The following is a 21,707-nucleotide window of genomic DNA, read 5'->3' on the forward strand; positions in this document are numbered from 1 at the left end:
TTCTTCGATAAGAAATTGTCAAACCCTTATATGTCATCTAATGACAGGTGAGTCAATCATATATGTGTGTGTGTGTGTATACATCATCATCATCATTTAACGTCCGCTTTCCATGCTAGCATGGGTTGGACGATTTGACTGGGGACTGGTGAGCCACATGGCTGCACCAGGCTCCAATCTGATCTGGCAGAGTTTCTACAGCTGGATGCCCTTCATACATGTATATATATAAATATACATGTGTATGTATATATATATGTGTGTGTGTATATATAATTATGAAGATAAAAACTTACTTGGAGAAGGATGCGTGGCGTTCGATCATATAATAATATAAATGATATATAAATATATGCATATATCCATACATATATGTACATACCTGCATCTATATGTATACATGCATGCATATATGGGTACAGGACATCACAAAAAAACGTTAAACACAACGAGAAATGAAAACAGAAAACGAACTGTTTTTTTTGAACAATGAAAAACAAACAAGACATGCAACATAAAGAATATTCCCCTTCATCAGTTGTCCCCGTCCATCTACTCTGTGTTTCGAAGGCAAGGACAATACGCGACTTCGTTGGAACAGTCCTTCCAGCAAAGCAAATTAAATAAAATTTGGAATTTTTTGTGAAGGGTGAAAGTGAGACAGTAAAAACAAACAATAAGGGCTGTTAGGCCAAGACTATAGAAAAATTAATATTTTTTTGAATGCTATTAGACGTGAATGAGAAGAATTTTCAAGGAAAATTCCATATTGACCCTTTCCATCCTGCTAAAATCAAGTATCAGAAGCAGTGTATAAATATAGCTAACGAGTTACACACACATATATATATATATACATACAAATAAATTAAGTAAGGTATCAGAATACCACTTGTATATTTTACCTATACAGGTATAAACTTACTGGCCTCTTTATTATTAATAATGGTAATAATACCTATTTAATTTTATATTATATATACATACATATATATATGTTCATATAAGGATATCTACACAACATTTTTGTATAATTATATATATATAATTATATATTATACAGAAATGTTGACATAGGTAATAAACTTTAATATAAATGGATATTAGCGTCAAAACTCTTATTTAAATTTTTGATACATACATACACATATATATATATACATACACATATACGTATGTAAATATTTATATATCATCACCATCAATAAGCGTCCATTTTCCATGCTGGCATTTAGTTAGACGGTTTGAATGAGGTCTGGAAAGCCACGGCCAGAGTTTCTACAGTTAGATGCACTTCCTAATGCCAACCACACCGAGAGTGTGGTGGGTGCTTTTTACATGCTACCAGCATAGGAGCCAGTAAGGTGGGCCTCGCAACAATCACGTTCAGATGGTGCTTTTTATGTGCCACTGGCACGGGACCCAGCCAGGGGGCACCGGCCCCAGCTACGATACTGGTTTTACTTGACTCAACAGGTCTTCTCATGCATATCATATCACCCGACATATCAGGAGTGTTCTTAACAGGGCTGGACATGCGTGGTTGCGATATCACTTTAGTTGCTGGGTCTTCTCAATCACAGCTTTGAGGGGCAGCCTGTCTTGAATTCCTCTGTTATAGTCTGGTGGACAATAATGAATAAGAGGGGCTGAGGACTGATCCATCATGAACCCCTACTTTTACCCAGAATTCTTCACTATACTCATTGCCAACCTTTACTCACAGCATCCCTGTACAGAGCTTATACAGCTCTAACCAGCCACTCGTCTGTTCCCAGTTTCCGCATTGCCCACCAGATATGGGATCGGGGACCCTGTCAAAGGCTTTCTCCAAGTCAACAAAAGCCAAGTACAAAGTTTTATCTTTGGCTAGGTATTTCTCCTGCAGTTGCCTTATATATATATATCTTTGCATATATATATTTGTGTGTGTGTATACACATGTACATATGCATATATATATGTATATATATGTGTGTGTGTATATATACATATATTGTATATATATATGTATATATATGCTTATATGTGTGTAGAAAGAAAACTGTCATATATACGTGTATATTTGTGTGTGTTTGTACCCCCCACCATTGCTTGACGACCGATGTTGCTGTGTTTACCTTCCCATAACTTAGCGGTTCAGCAAAAGACACTGATAGAATAAGTACTAGGCTTAGACAGAATAAAATTCTGTGGTCGAATTTTTCGACCAAAGGCGGTGCTCCAGCATGGCCTGCAGTCACATAACTGAAACAAGTAAAGCAATAAAAAAAACTATGCCATTTTAATCCTGAGCGAGGCCAGGTGTCTCTGCTAGTATACATACATGTATGTGTATATCAAAAAGGAGATTCCAAAAAATTTTTGTTTTATTCATTCACCATTACACACATTTTATTTCCCAGTAGGAGTTACAAAAACTTTATAAGTAGGGAAAATACCTAAGATGTCCCTTAGAAGTTCTGCAACTAGGGAATCAAATGATACAAAATGTATACTTTCAGGCTGTATGTGTATATATGTATTCATGCAAGTGGTGGCGCAATGGCCCAGTGGTTAGGGCAGCGGACTCGCGGTTACCATTCCCAGACCAGGCGTTGTGAGTGTTTATTGAGCGAAAACACCTGAAGCTCCACGGGGCTCCGGCAGGGGATGGTGGCGAATCCTACTGTACTCTTCCACCACAACTTTCTCTCACTCTTACTTCCTGTTTCTGTTGTGCCTGTAATTCAAAGGGTCAGCCTTGTCACATTCTGTGTCACGCTGAATATCCCCAAGAACTATGTTAAGGGTACACGTGTCTGTGGAGTGCTCAGCCACTTGCACGTTAATTTCATGAGCAGGCTGTTCTGTTGATTGGATCAACTGGAACCCTCGACGTCATAAGCGACAGAGTACCAACAACATTCATGCATATATATGTATACAGAGAGAGAGAGAGAGAGTGGTAAATATATATAGAGAAGGGAAGTTTAGCATGAGAATTGCGTAAATTGAAAGAGACAGACAAATAGAGAGGTTTTTTTCTGTTGTTACAGCAGATTTTGAGACTTAAACATTTAGTGAAAATTTTCAGACTTGGTATTCACTTAATCCTTGGGAGGTGAAAAGTGCAGACAAAACAAAAAACAATCTAAAATTTTTGGAAATATTTTAATCTCAAGGCAATACTGACAGAATGATATGGTGTCTCTCCTGTATGAATACCTTTGTGTCTAGTTAAGTGAACATTTTGAGAGAATGATTTACCACAGATATCACAATGATGTGGTTTCTATTTTGTATGAAGAAATTTGTGTGAGGTTCAGGTGCGACTGACAGAGAATGATTTACTATAGACTGCAGTGATATGGTGTTTCTCCTGTATGAATGCGTTTGTGTCTCGTTAACAAACCACTCACAGAGAATGATTTACCACAGAAATCACAATGATATGGTTTTTCACCAGTGTGAATACGTTTATGCGATGTCAAGGCACTATTTTGAGAAAACGATTTACCACAGACATCACAGTGATACGGCTTTTCACCTGTATGAATACGATAGTGTCTTGTTAAGGTAGCATTTTCAGGGAATGATTTACCACAGAAATCACAATGATATAGATTTTCTCCTGTATGAATACGTTTGTGTGAAGTCAAGGTACTATTTTCAGAGAATGATTTACCACAGACGTCACAGTGATATGGTTTCTCTCCTGTATGAATACGATAGTGTCTCGTTAAGGTAGCATTTTCAGGGAATGCTTTACCACACACATCACATGAATACAGTTTCTCTCCTGTATGAATACGTTCGTGTCTAGTTAAGTGACTATTTCGAGAGAATGATTTACCACAGACATCACAGTGATACGGCTTCTCTCCTGTATGAATACGTATGTGTTTAGTTAAGTCACTATCTTCAGAGAATGATTTACCACAGACTTCACAAGGATACGGTTTTTCTCCTGTATGAATGCGACAGTGTTTTATTAAGGTAGAATTTTCAGGGAATGATTTACCACACACTTCACACAGATAAAGTTTCTCTCCTGTATGAATATGTTTGTGTCTAGTTAAGTGAGTATTTCGAGAAAATGATTTACCACAGACATCACAGTGATATGGTTTCTCTCCCGTATGAATACGTTTGTGTTTCGTGAAGTTACTATTTTCAGAGAATGATTTACCACAAATCTGACAGTGATATGATCTTTCTCCTGTATGAATACGTTTATGTCTAGTTAATGAAATACTCTGAGAGAATGATTTATCACAGATATCACAATGATAGGATTCCTCTCCTGTATGAATATGTTTATGTCTAGTTAAGCTACTATTTTGGGAGAAAGATTCACCGCAGATATCACAATGATACAGTTTCTTTTCTGAGTGAGTACACATGTGGGCAGTTAAGTGACTATTTTGAGAGAATGATTTACCACAGATATCACAGCAAAAAGGTTTTTCTCCTGCATGAATGCATTTGTGGGAAATTAGGTTACATTTTAGGGAGAAGACCTTTTTACAGACATCACAGTCATATGACAATTTCCTTTCTTCTTTCATCAGGGGTTCAGAGGAAATCAATTCTATACTTTTCTCACTCTTTTCCATTTGTCTAGCAACAATTACATAAATTTATCCAAGTTTCATCAGCACAGGGGCTACTCTTCTTGATACTTCAGTCAGTGATGTTCAGAAATGTTTCACAGGAATTCTGTCACAGATTTGTAGAAACAATGTTATACATCTGTTTTGTATAATAATTTCTTGTAGTCTTTAAAATCAAGGTAGATATCGAATATGCTTCTTCTGTTACATCAATGTCATCTGATGTTCTGAAATCAGATAGAAACTGCAGTGTAAGATAGAGGCTACTTAAAAAATACAGATCCATTTCAATTGAGATAAACTGTAGAAATAAGCATTTCTCTTAACAACAGAATATTCGTATTTATTAAAATTGACATCACAGTATTTTATATTCATGATTTTCTGTTCAACACGTAATCATAATTGATTATAGATTCATTTATTTTTTTCTCTCTCGTTAAAATGGAAACAGCTTGAAAAGAAAGTTGTTTCATTTGCAAATGAAAAAGAGGGAAGAGAACTGGGTAAGCATGTAGTTTACTCTCATAAAATAGTGAAAGTAGAATGTCCCTAAAAACATGAAAGTATACTGTGATAGAAACCTGGAATGACAACAGTGTCAGCCCAGAATTTCATGTAAACAAGGAATGTAATATAACCAATGCATCCAATACATAAATGTACAGATATTTAATATATAAAAATTTATATTCTATTTATATGAACAAAAACAGTCATCCATTTACTTTCATTAGTTTATGACGGTATACTACATGTTGGCATTACTACAGATTCCGCACCCCACCCACCGACTTTGGACGATCATAACTTTCAGAAAAATGGATATTTTTTAATGAAACGCACAAAACGGAGAAAATGAAACAAATATGGACGACTTGTTCCGAAACACCCCCGAGTGGAGAACGCTCCTCAAAAGTAACCCCTAATTGTTTTCCCCCCAAAATTCTAGGTCCTCGGAAACTACATAGTCCGAGGTATATTTGTAGAATATTTCATTGAAAAATATGAATTTTCTTGAAAGTTAAGACGAATTGAAGTGGACGCCGGTGAATTTTTCCGAAATTCACCACTCACCCCTTCCTAAAATACTCCCCCCCCCCAAAAACATTTTGTATAATCGGATTCTACATGATATAACACATATTCATAGTGAATTTCATTAAAAATATCCATTTTTCTGAAAGTTATGATCATCCAAATTCTAGGGGCGGAGGTTTAGGAATCTGTAATTATGCCCTACATGTTAATTAAGAATTGTAATGGTGTTTGGTGTCATAAAAGCGGGTGGAAATATGCCCCCCTTATTTTGTGTAGCATAATTGTAAATCTACAAGTATGAGGAAACAAAGTCGAGGTGTATAAACTATCCATAACTCCCATTCAGTTGTATTTTTCGTTTCCCACAAATTCCTTATCTACATTATTCGAAACGTACTTTCTGAAATTTATATTCAATATTATCCATGTTGTCGAAAGTTATGAGGAAACAAATTGCTAGTAGAATGGGCACAAATCGGTAGTTATACAAAGAAACAAACATTCGATCAATTAACTAACGTGTTGACGATGGAGCGTTTAGAAGGTACTTTCTATAGCTAGAAATAACAGCTAAATCACACACAGATCATAGAATCTCTCTTCCATGGCTAGAAATAGCAGCCAAATCTCGCACAAATCAGTGACATCTCTCATTCACAAATTATATAAGAGAAACAAAGAACCGAAAACCGAACGTCTACGGAATTAAAAGCATTGAATATTTTCATTGCTTCAACACTTACAGAAATGTTTCATAAAGGATGGTGTTGTTACAGATATGTGTATCTGGTAGTTGAGAGATAAATTGTAAGTATTACAACTGAATAACCAGCTGATTAAGAGAATTTAATGAAGACATTTAACCGGATATCAGCATGAATAGGGAAGTGTTTTCAATGCGCATGCGTTTCTGTTAATATTTAACGCGGATAAGTCTAATTCTTTCCCTTTATGTATCGCTATATTGCTATTGATGTGTGTCTCCCGTACAAAGGGACAACAGTGTAATGATATCAGGAGAGATTGGGAAGGAGAAAGGATAAAGTGGTGTCGGAAAGAAACAGAGGACTCTAAGCTAAGAGAAATTAGTGTGGGTTTGAGTTAAGGCACTTCTGAACCTGATGAGAGGAATGAATGAATGGGTAGAAGAAAGTGACAATTAAGAAATTAGCGATGGAGAAACGAAAAGCTAACAATGAAAAGTTATAAAATTGAAAAATGATGGAGAAAATGAAAAGATGAGGAGAAGCTGAGGTAGTGTGAAAAATCGAGGTTTTAGCAGATTACAGTATTATGATTTACGAAACATTTCCGTAAGTATTCAACTATTCTTTATGAGTTCGTGTGTTGAAGCATATTCTGTTGTGTCTGGGGAGAGTCGTTCTCTTTTAGTGCCTTTATAATTTAACACAATCACCGGTAAAATTTCCACTTATTTCTCTTTTATTTTTCTAATATTTTCGTTGCGTCTTGCAACGTTTTCAATAGTTTTAAAACTAGTGAAAAGGTTGCATGTTAAATTATAAAGGCACTAAAAGAGAACGACTCTCCCCAGACACAACAAAATTCGGTTTTTGGCGCGTCGATTCTTTGTGTCTCTTTTATTTTATGGGTGAGAGATGTCCATCATTTGTGCGAGTTTTGGCTGCTACTTCTATGTATAGATGAGAGATGTTCTTGATTTGGTAACGTTTGGCTGCTATTTCTAGCTCTGGATGAGAGATGTTCATTGGTTTGCAATTCTAGCGATGGAAGAAAGATTCTATAAGTTGTGTGAGATTTCGCTGTTGTTTCTAGCTATGGAAGATATCTTGCCAGGTTAGTTTTTGGGGTTAATGCAGAATCGCACCCCTCCTTGAATCTCTTTCAATTTATGTGGAACCCAAATACCGAGCTTCTTAACGAGACCGAGACATTTTAAGTGATTTTCAATTGTGTGTGATAGATCTGACCTCTCTGCAATCTCTCACACTGTTATATAACAGTCAGATTCAATTCTATCTTTGATTCGGTCATCATCAACTTCAGGGTTTTTATATAGATCCGCACCCGGTGGAAAAATTGAAAAAAAAAATAGTGTAGTAGTTGAAGTGCACCGTATATTGAACAAATATGAAGGAAAAAATGCGCGCTGGCGAACGGTGGGGCGGGGGAGAGGGCTCGGAAAATTCACATCGAGAATGTTCCGAGTCCTCTCGCCACTTCCCCGTTCGTCAGCGAAATTTTTTTCCTTCATATTCGTTTAATACACTTTATTTTACACCTAGTACTCTATTTTTTTTTATTTAATTTTTGTGACGGGGAATGGGGTGCGGACTCCGATAATTCACACGATCCAGTAACACCACTTCGACAACCTGTCACAATAATGCAAAACAAGAAAAATCGTGTAATAGGTGTAAAACAACATGTAGTAAACGAATATGAAACAAAAAATGCATGCTGGCAAACGGTGTGGGTTCGACGGACAGGGAGGTAGTAAGAGGACTCAAAACATTTCTGATATGAATTGTAGGTCCTGCAACTCTCCATGTGATCGCACAACCTACTAGAAGTAGCACATTCCCCTAAAATTTCTCCTACACATCATGAATATTGAAGAATGTATTGGATGATGTAGTCATAGATATACAGTCTTCCTTCTACATGTTCAATCTACTTTTAAAGATCAGCACTTTTATATGGAGCTGTTGGCATCCAGCTCAAATCTTAATTTAAATGTTTATTCTATATATTTTAAGTAGCTTCTACATCTTACACTGTTGCTTCTATATAATTTCAGAACATCAGATGATATTGACATAACAGGAGAAACATCCTCAATATTTACCATGTTTTAAAGACTAAAAGAAAATATTATACAAAAAAGATGTACATCAAGTCTCCAGAAATCTCATTCCTTCGTCATCTCATCTAAAAGGTTCTTCAGTTTTTCATCCCATGTCCTTCTGGGTGTCCCACTACCACATGTTCAATACACTTTCAGAGATCGGCACTTCTTTAATGAGCTGTTGGCATCCTGTTGAATTCTTAAGTAAAATGTTTATTTCTACAGTTTATCTCAGTAGAAATGAATCTGTATATTTTAAGTAGCCTCTACATCTTACACTGTTGTTTCTCTATAATTTCAGAACATCAGATGACATAGACATAACAGATGAAACATCCTTAAAATCTACCATATTTTAAAGACTAAAAGAAAATATTATACAAAAAAAGCTGTATCAGATTGTATTTTACAAATCTGTGGAGGAATTCCTGTGAAACATTTGCTCTGGAATAATATCACTAACCAAGTTCCCGAGCATCACTGAGTCGAGTGTCAAAAGGAAGTGCCTGAGTATAGATTTAAGTTGGATACATTTATGGAAGTGTTGCTAAACAAAGGTAACACTGGACAGAAATTTTTTTAAGAAATAAAATAGATGACTAAAGGAAGAAAAAATATATCAATTGGGATTTGAGAGAAAAAGTGATAGAAAAGAGTGAGACAATTATAGAATTGATTTCTCCTGAACACATGGCAAAAGAGACGAGATCATATGACTGTGATATCTGTGGTAAATCATTCTCTTATAATAGTCTCTTAACTATACATAAACGTACTCATACTGGAGAGAAACCATATCAATGTGATGTCTGTGGTAAATCATTCTCTCAAAATACTGTCTTAACTGCACATAAACGTATTCATACAGGAGAGAAACCATATCACTGTGATATTTGCGGTAAATCATTCTCTCACATTAATTACTTAACAAGGCACAAACGTATTCATACAGGAGAGAAACCATATCATTGTGATATCTGTGGTCAATCATTCTCTACAGGTGACTACGTTATACAGCACAAACATACTCATACAGGAGAGAAGCCATATTGCTGTGGTGTTTGTGGTAAATCATTCTCTAATAATAGTAACTTATGTAGACACAAACATATTCATACTGGAGAGAAACCATATAATTGTGATATCTGTGCTAAATCATTTTCTTACAGTAGTTACTTAACTGCACACACACGGACTCATACAGGAGAGAAACCATATCATTGTGACATCTGTGGTAAATCTTTCTCTCAAACTACTACCTTAACTACTCACAGACGTATTCATACTGGAGAGAAACCATATCATTGTGATATTTGTGGTAAATCATTCTGTAACAGTAGTGACTTAAAACAACACAAGCGTAGTCATACAGGGGAGAGACCATATCATTGTAATATTTGTGGTAAATCATTCTCTCACATTAGTCACCTTAAAAAGCACAAGCGTATTCATACAGGAGAGAAACCATATCGTTGTGATATCTGTGGTAAACCATTCTCTGACAATGGTACTTTAATGAAACACAAGCGTATTCATTCAGGAGAGAGGCCATATCATTGCGATATCTGTGGTAAATCATTCTCTCAAAAAAGTCACTTAACTAGACACAAATCTATTCATACACAAGAGAAACCATATCAATGTGATATTTGTGGTAAATCATTCTCTTGGAGTAGTTATCTTTCTATACACAAACGTAGTCATACAGGAGAGAAACCATATCATTGTGATGTTTGTGGTAAATCATTCTCTCAGTATCGTAGCAGAAATGCTCACAAACGTATTCATACAGGAGAGAAACGATATCATTGTGATATCTGTGGTAAATCATTTTTTTACAATAGTCACTTGAATGGACACACAAAGACTCATACAGGAAAGAAGCCATATCAGTGTGATATCTGTGGCAAATCATTCTCCAGTAATTATGACTTAACAATACACATACGTACTCATACAGGAGAGAAGCCATATCATTGTGGTAGCTGTGGTAAATCATTCGCTCGAAATTTTGACTTAAAACATCACACATTTATTCATACAGGAGAAAAACCATATCATTGTGGTATCTGTGGTGAATCATTCTCTCGAAATAGTCAGTTAATGACACACAAACACATTTATACAGGAAAGAAGCCATATCACTGATATCTGTGCTAGATCATTCTCTTAAGGTATTCACTTAACTGGACACAAACATATTCATACTGGGGAGAAACTAATATTTGTAGTAAATTATTCTCTAACAGTAGTAAACTAGCAGAGCACAAACGTATTCATGCAGGACAGAAACCATATCACTGATATCTGTGGTAAATCATTCTCTCAAAATTGTGACAAAGCAAAACACAAATATATTCATACAGGAGAAAAACCATATCATTGAGATATCTGTGGTAAATCATTCTCTAACAGTAGTAACTTAGCTGAACACAAACGTATTCATACAGGAGAGAAACCATATCATTGTGATGTTTGTGGTAAATCATTCTCTCATAGTAATGATGTATCTAAACACAAACGTACCCATACAGGAGAGAAGCCACATCATTGTGATGTTTGTGGTAAATCATTCTCTAACATTAGTAATCTTTCTGTACACAGACGTATTCATACAGGAGAGAAACCATATCACTGTGGCATTTGCGGTAAATCATTCGCTAATAGTAGTATATTAACTAGACACAAACATATTCATACAGGAGAGAAACCATATCATTGTGATATTTATGGTAAATCATTCTCTCATTGTAGTGATGTATCTAAACACAAACGTACCCATACAGGGGAGAAACCACATCATTGTGATATTTGTGGCAAATCATTCTCTTTGAGTAGTCACTTAAAGAGACACAAACGTATTCATACAGGAGAAAAACCGTGTCGGTGTGATATCTGTGGTAAATCATTCTCTCAAAATCATATCTTAACTGCACACAGACGTATTCATACAGGAGAGAAACCATACCACTGTGATATCTGTGGTAAATCATTCTCTCAAAGCAGTCACCTAACTAAACACAAACATATTCATACGGGGGAGAAAGGAAAAGAGTAGTTTGTTGTATGTTTTTATGCAATGGAAATTATAACTAAAATTTTCCAAAAACTTATAATCTTTTTGTTTTGTTTTGTTTTTTTGCATTCCTTTCCTCTCCCTCCTTCCTTGACCACCCATCCGTTTTCCTGTCCATGGTGTAAGAACCTCTTTACCAAAACTCCTCCTGACAACCCTGCACATTATTCTTTATTGAACATCACATCCTTATAATTTCTGTATATTTATTGCTTATTATCTTTTAAATGATTCACTCATTAAATATGTTATACAATAACATAAGTTACTTCTGTGTATATTAAAAGTTTCTATAGTTTATTGTGGCAAGCTTTTGGACCGCAATTTTCATCATCATATGTTCCCTTGAAGTCGAAAATTGGAAATGAGGTTATTAAAGATCCTTCTGGAATAATAAATAGATGGAGAGAACACTTTGCAGATCTTTTCCATAATCCGTCTTCAGCAATCGTGGATATCATAAACAACATTCCGCAAAGAGAGAGAGAGTAAAACACCTGGATGGTACACTTTCCATTGAAGAAGTAAATCTGGCATTGTGGAAACAGATCAGGTAAAGCTCCTGGATTGGATGGTATTCCAGTTGAAATTCTGAAAGTAGGTGGGGATCATATTTCATCTGAAATTCATAACCTGTCAACTTGAGCTTGGACTGAATCTTCTGTGCCACAAGAATGATAAATTGCATTCTAATCTCTGTATACTAGGGTAAGGGCCTGAAAGCAGTCTGTGGTATATCTAGAGGGATAACTCTTCTGTCACATACCACGAAGATGCTTTCAAGGATCATGTTAGATCGTTTTGTTGAGAATGTGTGTCCACATGTAATTCTTGAAGAACAGTGTGGTTTCAGACCTGAGCGAGGAACAATGAACATATTTTCTGTGAGGCAGGTTCAAGAGAAATGCTTAGAGGAACAAATACCACTATACCAGGTCTTCATAGATTTAACTAAGGCATTTGACATGGTAAACAGGGAGGCACTGTGGATTGTTTTGTGTAAACTCGGTTGTCCAGCACATTTTGGGAGCATTTTTAAGGAACTACAGAGAAACATGAAAGCTCAGGTAGTCTTTAAAGGTGAGCTATCTCATGTCATTTCAGTGGACAGCAGTGTCAACCAGGGAGATATTCCTGCCCCTACACTTTTCTCTATTTTGCTGCATTACTTTGGTATGCTTTCAAGGATTGCAATGTGAATCGGAATCAGATTTCGGACATTTGGTCGGATTTTTATTTTGACCTGGTTTAACAGCAAAGCAAAGACTTTCAAAATACTTGTTAGAGTATTACTTTATGCTGATGATGTTGATTTGTTGGCACACTCAGAGGGGGATATGCAACATTTAATGGACAGATTTTCCACTGCATGTGTAAATTTCGGACTCACAGTTTGGGAAAAACCAAAGTAATGTTAACTCCTGTGCCAGGACAAACATATTCTGAACCAAATATATTTTGTGAATGGAACTAGGCTAGAAGTCGTTGACACCTTTGTTTACCTGGGAAGCACACTGTCAAGAGATGGTAGTCTTGAGGCAGATATAGACTATGAAATAGGGAAGGGAGGTGTTGCATTTGGAAAGCTTGAAAAGCAAGTATGGGTGGATAGAGATATTTCTCTGCAGACAAGAATCGGTGTCTATAAAGTGTGTGTATTGTCTGCACTTCTTTATGCAAGTGAGACATGGACCACTTACAAGTGTTATATAAAAATGCTGGAGAAATTTCATGTAAAGTGCCTCAGACATATCTTAAACCCTAAAGCTAAAACCAGTACAAACACGAATGGTGTCATAAATCACAGTACTGCTGATAGTTGTTGTTGACAAACAACAGCACTAATTTTATTCAAGGGAAAAGATCCCATGACACCGTTGTTTACATTCCACGGCAGTAAATGTTTTCACCTCAATAGACGTTAGTGATTGGTTGAAATTACCGAAATGCGACAATTTTTTTACATGAAATAACTTTGAATACAAAAATTTTTATCTGTTCTATAACACAAAATATACAAGTATTCGAAGTTTGAGAGTGTTTCGGTACCAAAAACACTACATAAAACATAAATGAAAAGTGTTGCCCGTCAAATCAGAAAGACCCTCGCGCCGTTTCGGGGCCTACCTCTCGATGCCCCCCCACCCCCTCACTGATATTAGCGGTGACAGTATACGTGCGCACAACGACCGGAAGTTGTTGCGTAATAGTATCGAAAGATCGCCCACTTTACCCCTCCCCTCCCTCTCCTAATAGCGTCATTACCCTCTTGTCCTTCTGCACGGAGAGACACATCAACAGCAGTTAAACACATACGTAACGGGAGATAATTAGACATGCGCATTGAACGAACTTCTCAATTTGTGCTGATATCCGGTTAAATGACCTCTGCATAAATTTCTCTTAATAAGTTGATAATTCATTTATAATTCTTATAATATATTTCTCAACTACCAGACACATACACACACACACACACATATATATATATAACAACTCTATCCTTTATGAAACAATTCCGTAAGTATTCATGAAAATATTCAATGTTTTTAATTCTGTAGACGTTCGGTTTTTGGCGCGTCGATTCTTTGTGCGATTTCTTTGTTTTATCAAAGAGAGATGTCTTTGATTTGTGCGGGATTTGGCTGCTATTTCTAGCGATGGAAGAGATTCTATGAGTTGTACGAGATTTGGTTAATATATAGTTTAATACCCGGTCACCAAAACGAACGAAGATGAAAACAAATATTTGCAAAGGACTTTGGGGAAATTCATATGATCCGTTTTTTCCCTACAATTTCTTTTTATACCCTTTGCACTATATATATATATATATATATGTATATATACAATTAAACCTTGGGAGAGGCATTATGCCGGTAATATATATATATATATATATTTTTGCCATTTCGTTTCCGATTAATAATGTGAACATTAACCGTTATACTTTCCTCCCGAACCGTTGCCGTCAAATAATTACCAAGACGAACGTATGTACATCTGTTTGCGCAAATTTTTGTTTTCATATTCGTTCTCTACACATTTTCGTACAGCTAATTAGACTTTTTTTTTTTTTTTTTTTTTGGTGACCGGGTGGTAAACAAGATCCTGAAAGTTATGAGGGGAAAACACAGATTATATGAACCTTCCGACAGTCCTCTCGCCACCCCTTCAGAAAACATTTTCTCCACAAATTTCTTTATAATCTGTAATCTATGCTGTTCGAAGGGTGTTTCTGTAAAATTTCATTACAAGATATCCATTTTCCTAAAAGTTATGAGGAAAAAAAACCCGGATCCTGTGAATTTTCCCAAAGTCTTTTGCAAATCTTTGTTTTCATCTTCGTTGGTTTTGGTGACCGGGTGTTAAACTATATATTAACCAAATCGGTTAATGTTCACATTATTACTCGGAAACGAAATGGAAAAAAAAAAAAAAATATATATATATAGTGCAAAGGGTATAAGAAGAAATTGTAGGAAAAATACGCGGAAAGCAGTGAGTCTTGACTTCGGAAAATTCACAAGATTCGATTTTTTCCCTCGTAACTTTAATGAAATTGTATATAAATAAAAAAAATAGTGTAATAGGTATAAAACAACATGTAGTAAACGATTATGAAAAGACATGCGCGCTGGCGAACGGCGGGGCGGGGGAGAGGGCTCGGAAAATTCACATCGGGAATGTTCCGAGTCCTCTCACCACTTCCCCGTTCGTCAGCGAAATTTTTTTCCTTCATATTCGTTTAATACACTTTATTTTACACCTAGTACTCTATTTTTTTATTTTTATTTTTGTGACGGGGAATGGGGTGCGGACTCCGATAATTCACACGATCCAGTAACACCACTTCGACAACCTGTCACAATAATGCAAAACAAGAAAAATCGTGTAATAGGTGTAAAACAACATGTAGTAAACGAATATGAAACAAAAAAATGCATGCTGGCAAACGGTGTGGGTTCAACGGACAGGGAGGTAGTAAGAGGACTCAAAACATTTCTGATATGAATTGTAGGTCCTGCAACTCTCCATGTGATCGCACAACCTACTAGAAGTAGCACATTCCCCTAAAATTTCTCCTACACATCATGAATATTGAAGAATGTATTGGATGATGTAGTCATAGATATACAGTCTTCCTTCTACATGTTCAATCTACTTTTAAAGATCAGCACTTTTATATGGAGCTGTTGGCATCCAGCTCAAATCTTAATTTAAATGTTTATTCTATATATTTTAAGTAGCTTCTATATAATTTCAGAACATCAGATGATATTGACATAACAGGAGAAACATCCTCAATATTTACCATGTTTTAAAGACTAAAAGAAAATATTATACAAAAAAGATGTACATCAAGTCTCCAGAAATCTCATTCCTTCGTCATCTCATCTAAAAGGTTCTTCAGTTTTTCATCCCATGTCCTTCTGGGTGTCCCACTACCACATGTTCAATACACTTTCAGAGATTGGCACTTCTTTAATGAGCCGTTGGCATCCAGCTGAATTCTTAAGTTAAATGTTTATTTCTACAGTTTATCTCAGTAGAAATGAATCTGTATATTTTAAGTAGCCTCTAGATCTTACACTGTTGTTTCTCTATAATTTCAGAACATCAGATGACATTGACATAACAGATGAAACATCCTTAAAATCTACCATATTTTAAAGACTAAAAGAAAATATTATACAAAAGAAGATGTATCAGATTGTATTTTACAAATCTGTGGAGGAATTCCTGTGAAACATTTGCTCTGGAATAATATCACTAACCAAGTTCCCGAGCATCACTGAGTCGAGTGTCAAAAGGAAGTGCCTGAGTATAGATTTAAGTTGGATACATTTATGGAAGTGTTGCTAAACAAAGGTAACACTAGACAGAAATTTTTTTAAGAAATAAAATAGATGACTAAAGGAAGAAAAAATATATCAATTGGGATTTGAGAGAAAAAGTGATAGAAAAGAGTGAGACAATTATAGAATTGATTTCCCCTGAACACATGGCAAAAGAGACGAGATCATATGACTGTGATATCTGTGGTAAATCATTCTCTTATAATAGTCTCTTAACTATACATAAACGTACTCATACTGGAGAGAGACCATATCATTGTGACATCTGTGGTAAATCATTCTCTCAAAATACTGTCTTAACTGCACATAAACGTATTCATACAGGAGAGAAACCATATCACTGTGATATTTGCGGTAAATCATTCTCTCACATTAATTACTTAACAAGGCACAAACGTATTCATACAGGAGAGAAACCATATCATTGTGATATCTGTGGTCAATCATTCGCTAATAGTAGTAACTTATGTAGACACAAACATATTCATACTGGAGAGAAACCATATAATTGTGATATCTGTGCTAAATCATTTTCTTACAGTAGTTACTTAACTGCACACACACGGACTCATACAGGAGAGAAACCATATCATTGTGACATCTGTGGTAAATCTTTCTCTCAAACTACTACCTTAACTACTCACAGACGTATTCATACTGGAGAGAAACCATATCATTGTGATATTTGTGGTAAATCATTCTGTAACAGTAGTGACTTAAAACAACACAAGCGTAGTCATACAGGGGAGAGACCATATCATTGTAATATTTGTGGTAAATCGTTCTCTCACATTAGTCACCTTAAAAAGCACAAGCGTATTCATACAGGAGAGAAACCATATCGTTGTGATATCTGTGGTAAACCATTCTCTGACAATGGTACTTTAATGAAACACAAGCGTATTCATTCAGGAGAGAGGCCATATCATTGCGATATCTGTGGTAAATCATTCTCTCAAAATGGTCACTTAACTAGACACAAATCTATTCATACACAAGAGAAACCATATCAATGTGATATTTGTGGTAAATCATTCTCTTGGAGTAGTTATCTTTCTATACACAAACGTAGTCATACAGGAGAGAAACCATATCATTGTGATGTTTGTGGTAAATCATTCTCTCAGTCTCGTAGCAGAAATGCTCACAAACGTATTCATACAGGAGAGAAACGATATCATTGTGATATCTGTGGTAAATCATTTTTTTACAATAGTCACTTGAATGGACACACAAAGACTCATACAGGAAAGAAGCCATATCAGTGTGATATCTGTGGCAAATCATTCTCCAGTAATTATGACTTAACAATACACATACGTACTCATACAGGAGAGAAGCCATATCATTGTGGTAGCTGTGGTAAATCATTCGCTCGAAATTTTGACTTAAAACATCACACATTTATTCATACAGGAGAAAAACCATATCATTGTGGTATCTGTGGTGAATCATTCTCTCGAAATAGTCAGTTAATGACACACAAACACATTTATACAGGAGAGAAGCCATATCACTGATATCTGTGCTAGATCATTCTCTTAAGGTATTCACTTAACTGGACACAAACATATTCATACTGGGGAGAAACTAATATTTGTAGTAAATTATTCTCTAACTGTAGGAAAATAGCAGAGCACAAACGTATTCATGCAGGACAGAAACCATATCACTGATATCTGTGGTAAATCATTCTCTCAAAATTGTGACAAAGCAAAACACAAATATATTCATACAGAATAAAAACCATATCATTGAGATATTTGTGGTAAATCATTCTCTGAAGGTAGTACATTAATTAAGCACAAATCTCTTCATAAGGGACAGAAACCATATGTTTGTGATATCTGTGGTAAATCATTCTCTCAAAATTGTGACTAAGCAAAACAAATATATTCATACAGAATAAAAACCATAACATTGAGATATCTGTGGTATATCATTCTCTAACAGTAGTAACTTAGCTGAACACAAACGTATTCATATAGGAGAGAAACCATATCTGTGATATCTGTGGTAAATCATTCTCTGATAGTAGTAAAGTAACTGGACACAAATCTGTTCATACAGGAGAGAAAAGATATCGCTGTGATATCTGTGGTAAATCGTTCTTTTATAATTATGCCTTAACTATACACAAACGTATGCATACGGGAGAGAAACCATATCAGTGTGATATCTGTGGTATATCATTCTCTAACAGTAGTAACTTAGCTGAACACAAACGTATTCATACAGGAGAGAAACCATATCATTGTGATGTCTGTGGTAAATCATTCTCTCGAAATTTTGACTTAGCAAGACACAAACGTATTCATACAGGGAAGAAAGGAAAAGGGTAGTTTCTATAGTTTTGTGTTTGCTGTATATTTTTAATATTCCTGTGTTTTATGCAATGGAAATTAAAGTGTTTACAAAGCCTTTAGATTTTGTTGGGTTTTGTTTTTCGTTTCGCCATCGCTAATTGCCTATTTCTTCTGCCCATTCATTCCTCCCTTCTTTCCTCCTATCAGGTTCGCAACTGCCCTCACTCATACGAACTTCTCTTAGCTTTGTGTCCCCTGTTTCTTTCCTACACTACACATAACCCCTCCCTCTTTTCACCTTCCCGGCCCCGCCTAATAAACGTCATTAACATGTTGACCCTCCTGCACGGATTTCATACATATTCAACAGCAGAATACAGATACATAAAGGGAGCTAATTAGAACTAGCAACCTCAAACATATCAAAAGACGAGCTACGCATGCGCATTCAACGAACTTCTAATTTTCTATTAACGGCTGGTTAAATGTCCTGACCAAGAATTTCTCTTAATCAGTTGATAATACACTAATAATTGTTATAATGTAATTCTCAACTACCACTGTACATATATATATATATATAACAACACTACCATTTATGAAACATTTCCGTAAGTATTAGACAATATTATCGCTTTGTGATTTTTGTGCTGGTCATAAGTTGTTGCAGGGTTCTTGGATTGTTGTATTTGCCGTCCAGATGGACTATATGTAATCTGTACCTTTCGCCCCTTATTTTTTTTTTTTTTTTTTTTTACGGAATCCCACGCTTTAGGTTATGGAGATTCCGATTCTGAAAAAAAATTTTCAAAATTTCGATTCTCCCCCCCCCCCCCCCCCCCCGGTTTTTATATAGATCCACAGGGTAAACCTAACCCTAACACTAGTTTTCTGAGATTTGGCTGTTATTTCTAGCATGTAAATAGCCTGCTTGGTGGTGGTGGTGGGGGGGAATTGAAATTTTTCAAACAATTTTTTTTCGAATCGGAATCTCCATAGCCTAAAACGTGGGATTCCGAAGGTTCAGATTACATATAGTCCGGATTTGCTGTTATTATTTTGTGTTTCCCATAAAACACCTTGTTTATCTGCTTTTGGCAGACTTTGCGAACGTTGTTCCCCTCGGCGAGGAAGGGAATTATATTGTTTTATTATATTTGCGTCAACTGTGGGATTTATCCCAAAATAATGTACTTCTCTTCTGTAGAAGAGAAGCTCCCAAAAAGGCCCACGGAGAATAAATATTAAGAAAACTGTGAAAATGTCCTCGGTTGAGGAGAATGATGTAAACAAGAAAACTACGTCCGTTCATGAACCAAAATCTGATTTGAACATGCCTTCTGTATAATATGTCCGGACATATTTTCATGTTGATGTGCATTGACATGTGTCATATGATGTGAAGACACACACTCACACACAGGACAAACTTCTTTCACTTTCTGTCAATCAAATCCACTTTGATGGCTGTAGATGCATTGGTGCTATTAAAGAAGATACTTGCTCAAGGTGCTGCTCTGGTACTGAACATGATATCACACGGATGGAAATGAAGTTTTTTTTTTTTCTTTTTTTTTGAGTTCAGTTGACTTTTTATCATGCATCATGCTTCTTTGAATTGTAATGAGGATTGTAGGTCTTGCAACTATCCACATGATCATGCCCTTCTCAATGTCCCACTTCCACACATTCAATCTACTCTCAGAGATTTTTTGTTTTTTTTCTGCTCTAGGCATAAGGCCTGAAATTTTGGGGTGGGGGTCTAGTCGATTAGATCAACCCCTGTATGCAACTGGTACTTAATTTATTGATCCTGAAAGGCAAGGTTGACCTTGGCGGAATTTGAACTCAGAACGCAAAGACAGACGAAATACTGCAAAGCATTTCGCCCGGCATGCTACCGTTTCTGCCAGCTCACCTGCTTAGAGATTGACACTTCTTTATGGACCTGTTGGCATCCAGCTCAATTCTTAAGTTGAACGTTTATTTCAATAGAAATAAATTTTTATATTTTAAGTAGCTTCTACGTCTTACACTGTTGTTTCTCTCTAATTTCAGAACATCAGATGACATTGACTTAACAGATGAAACATCCTCAATATCTACCATGTTTTAAAGACTAAAGAAAGATATTATATGATACATATGTATTAGATTGTGACTACGAATCTGTGGAAGAATTCCTGTGAAACATTTGCTCTGAAATAATATTATTAGCCAAATTTGTGAACATCCCAGACTGTGTGCTCATTGAAGTTGAATAAGTTTATGGAAGTGTTGCTAAACAAATGTATAACACTTGACAGAAATACAGCAGTGGAAGTATTTGTAAAGAATAAAATATAAGAAGAAAACCAAGAAAAATATATAAAAGGGGCAAAATAATATATATATATATTTATATATATATATATTTATTTATATATATATATATTTATATATATATATATATATATTTATATATATATATATATATATTTATATATATATATATATATATTTATATATATATATATTTATATATATATATATATATATATTTATATATATATATATTTATATATATATATATATATTTATATATATATATATATATATTTATATATATATATATATATATATTTATATATATATATATCAAGTATCAAGTACTACAGGAATGCCCGCATGGGTCGCCACTGCATGGTGCCAAAGGTACCGTCCACTGCATCTCACATAAGAACGAGATACTGCAGCAGCCTCGGTTTCAGAGGACCTCAGCTCTTCAATGCCCTGCCAAAACATTTGAGAGACATGCAAGACATGGATGCGGAGGTCTTCAAGACAAAACTTGACGCTTTCCTCTCCACGATACTAGACGAACCAATGGCTCGTAATGAGACGCAGTTTAGGGCAGCTGTGTCAAATTCTCTTATACACCAGATGTGCCATCAAAACTCTTGATTGGACCATGTCAGGTGGGGGAGAAGAGCCATGCAAGGAACGTGAAAATCACGGTGG

General features: G+C 35.6%; 5 protein-coding genes across 7 annotated transcripts in view; 4 read left to right on the forward strand and 1 right to left on the reverse strand.

Moving 5' to 3' along the window:
• The window catches only part of LOC106872078 (uncharacterized), a 30,024-nt gene extending 25,426 nt beyond the window's left edge, over positions 1–4,598 (reverse strand). The window contains 2 exon segments of the mRNA XM_089344638.1: positions 3,187–3,267; positions 3,350–4,598. Of these exon segments, the coding sequence (XP_089200764.1) occupies positions 3,187–3,267; positions 3,350–4,598 (1,330 nt within the window).
• Positions 4,599–6,809: 2,211 nt separating this feature from the next.
• LOC149130625 (uncharacterized) lies at positions 6,810–11,582 on the forward strand. The gene is made up of 4 exons (XM_089344644.1): positions 6,810–6,949; positions 8,419–8,670; positions 8,768–10,447; positions 10,854–11,582. Exons 3-4 carry the CDS (start codon positions 9,157–9,159, stop codon positions 11,522–11,524), a joined length of 1,962 nt encoding a protein of 653 aa, XP_089200770.1. The 5' UTR covers positions 6,810–6,949; positions 8,419–8,670; positions 8,768–9,156; the 3' UTR covers positions 11,525–11,582.
• LOC149130626 (uncharacterized) lies at positions 6,819–18,826 on the forward strand. 3 transcript variants are annotated; one of them, XM_089344456.1, is made up of 2 exons: positions 6,819–6,949; positions 16,159–18,826. In XM_089344456.1, exon 2 carries the CDS (start codon positions 16,548–16,550, stop codon positions 17,919–17,921), a length of 1,374 nt encoding a protein of 457 aa, XP_089200582.1. In that variant the 5' UTR covers positions 6,819–6,949; positions 16,159–16,547; the 3' UTR covers positions 17,922–18,826. The 3 variants fall into 3 exon arrangements, with proteins under 3 accessions (XP_089200582.1, XP_089200581.1, XP_089200583.1); XM_089344455.1 differs by lacking the exon at positions 6,819–6,949 and adding an exon at positions 13,550–14,062; XM_089344457.1 differs by lacking the exon at positions 6,819–6,949 and adding an exon at positions 15,221–15,947.
• Positions 12,316–12,741, forward strand: LOC149130627 (uncharacterized). Its single transcript, XM_089343819.1, has one exon. The coding sequence runs from the start codon at positions 12,316–12,318 to the stop codon at positions 12,739–12,741; it is 426 nt and encodes a 141-aa protein (XP_089199945.1).
• On the forward strand, positions 18,236–18,826 carry LOC149130628 (uncharacterized). Its single transcript, XM_089343820.1, has 2 exons — positions 18,236–18,253; positions 18,477–18,826. Exons 1-2 carry the CDS (start codon positions 18,236–18,238, stop codon positions 18,741–18,743), a joined length of 285 nt encoding a protein of 94 aa, XP_089199946.1. The 3' UTR covers positions 18,744–18,826.
• Positions 18,827–21,707: the final 2,881 nt, after the last annotated feature.

The sequence above is a fragment of the Octopus bimaculoides genome, chromosome 28 (genome assembly GCF_046866305.1).
Source record: "Octopus bimaculoides isolate indiv1 chromosome 28, ASM4686630v1, whole genome shotgun sequence".
Lineage (NCBI taxonomy): Eukaryota > Metazoa > Mollusca > Cephalopoda > Octopoda > Octopodidae > Octopus > Octopus bimaculoides.

Bases quoted from the DNA above. Each gene is read 5' to 3' on its own strand.
- LOC149130625 (XM_089344644.1), top strand. From the start codon at position 9,157: ATGGCAAAAGAGACGAGATCATATGACTGTGATATCTGTGGTAAATCA. The intron at 10,448-10,853 runs GTAGCTGTGGTA...CATATCATTGAG, and splicing joins AGAGAAGCCATATCATTGTG to ATATCTGTGGTAAATCATTC.
- LOC149130627 (XM_089343819.1), top strand. From the start codon at position 12,316: ATGCTTTCAAGGATCATGTTAGATCGTTTTGTTGAGAATGTGTGTCCA.
- LOC149130626 (XM_089344456.1), top strand. From the start codon at position 16,548: ATGGCAAAAGAGACGAGATCATATGACTGTGATATCTGTGGTAAATCA.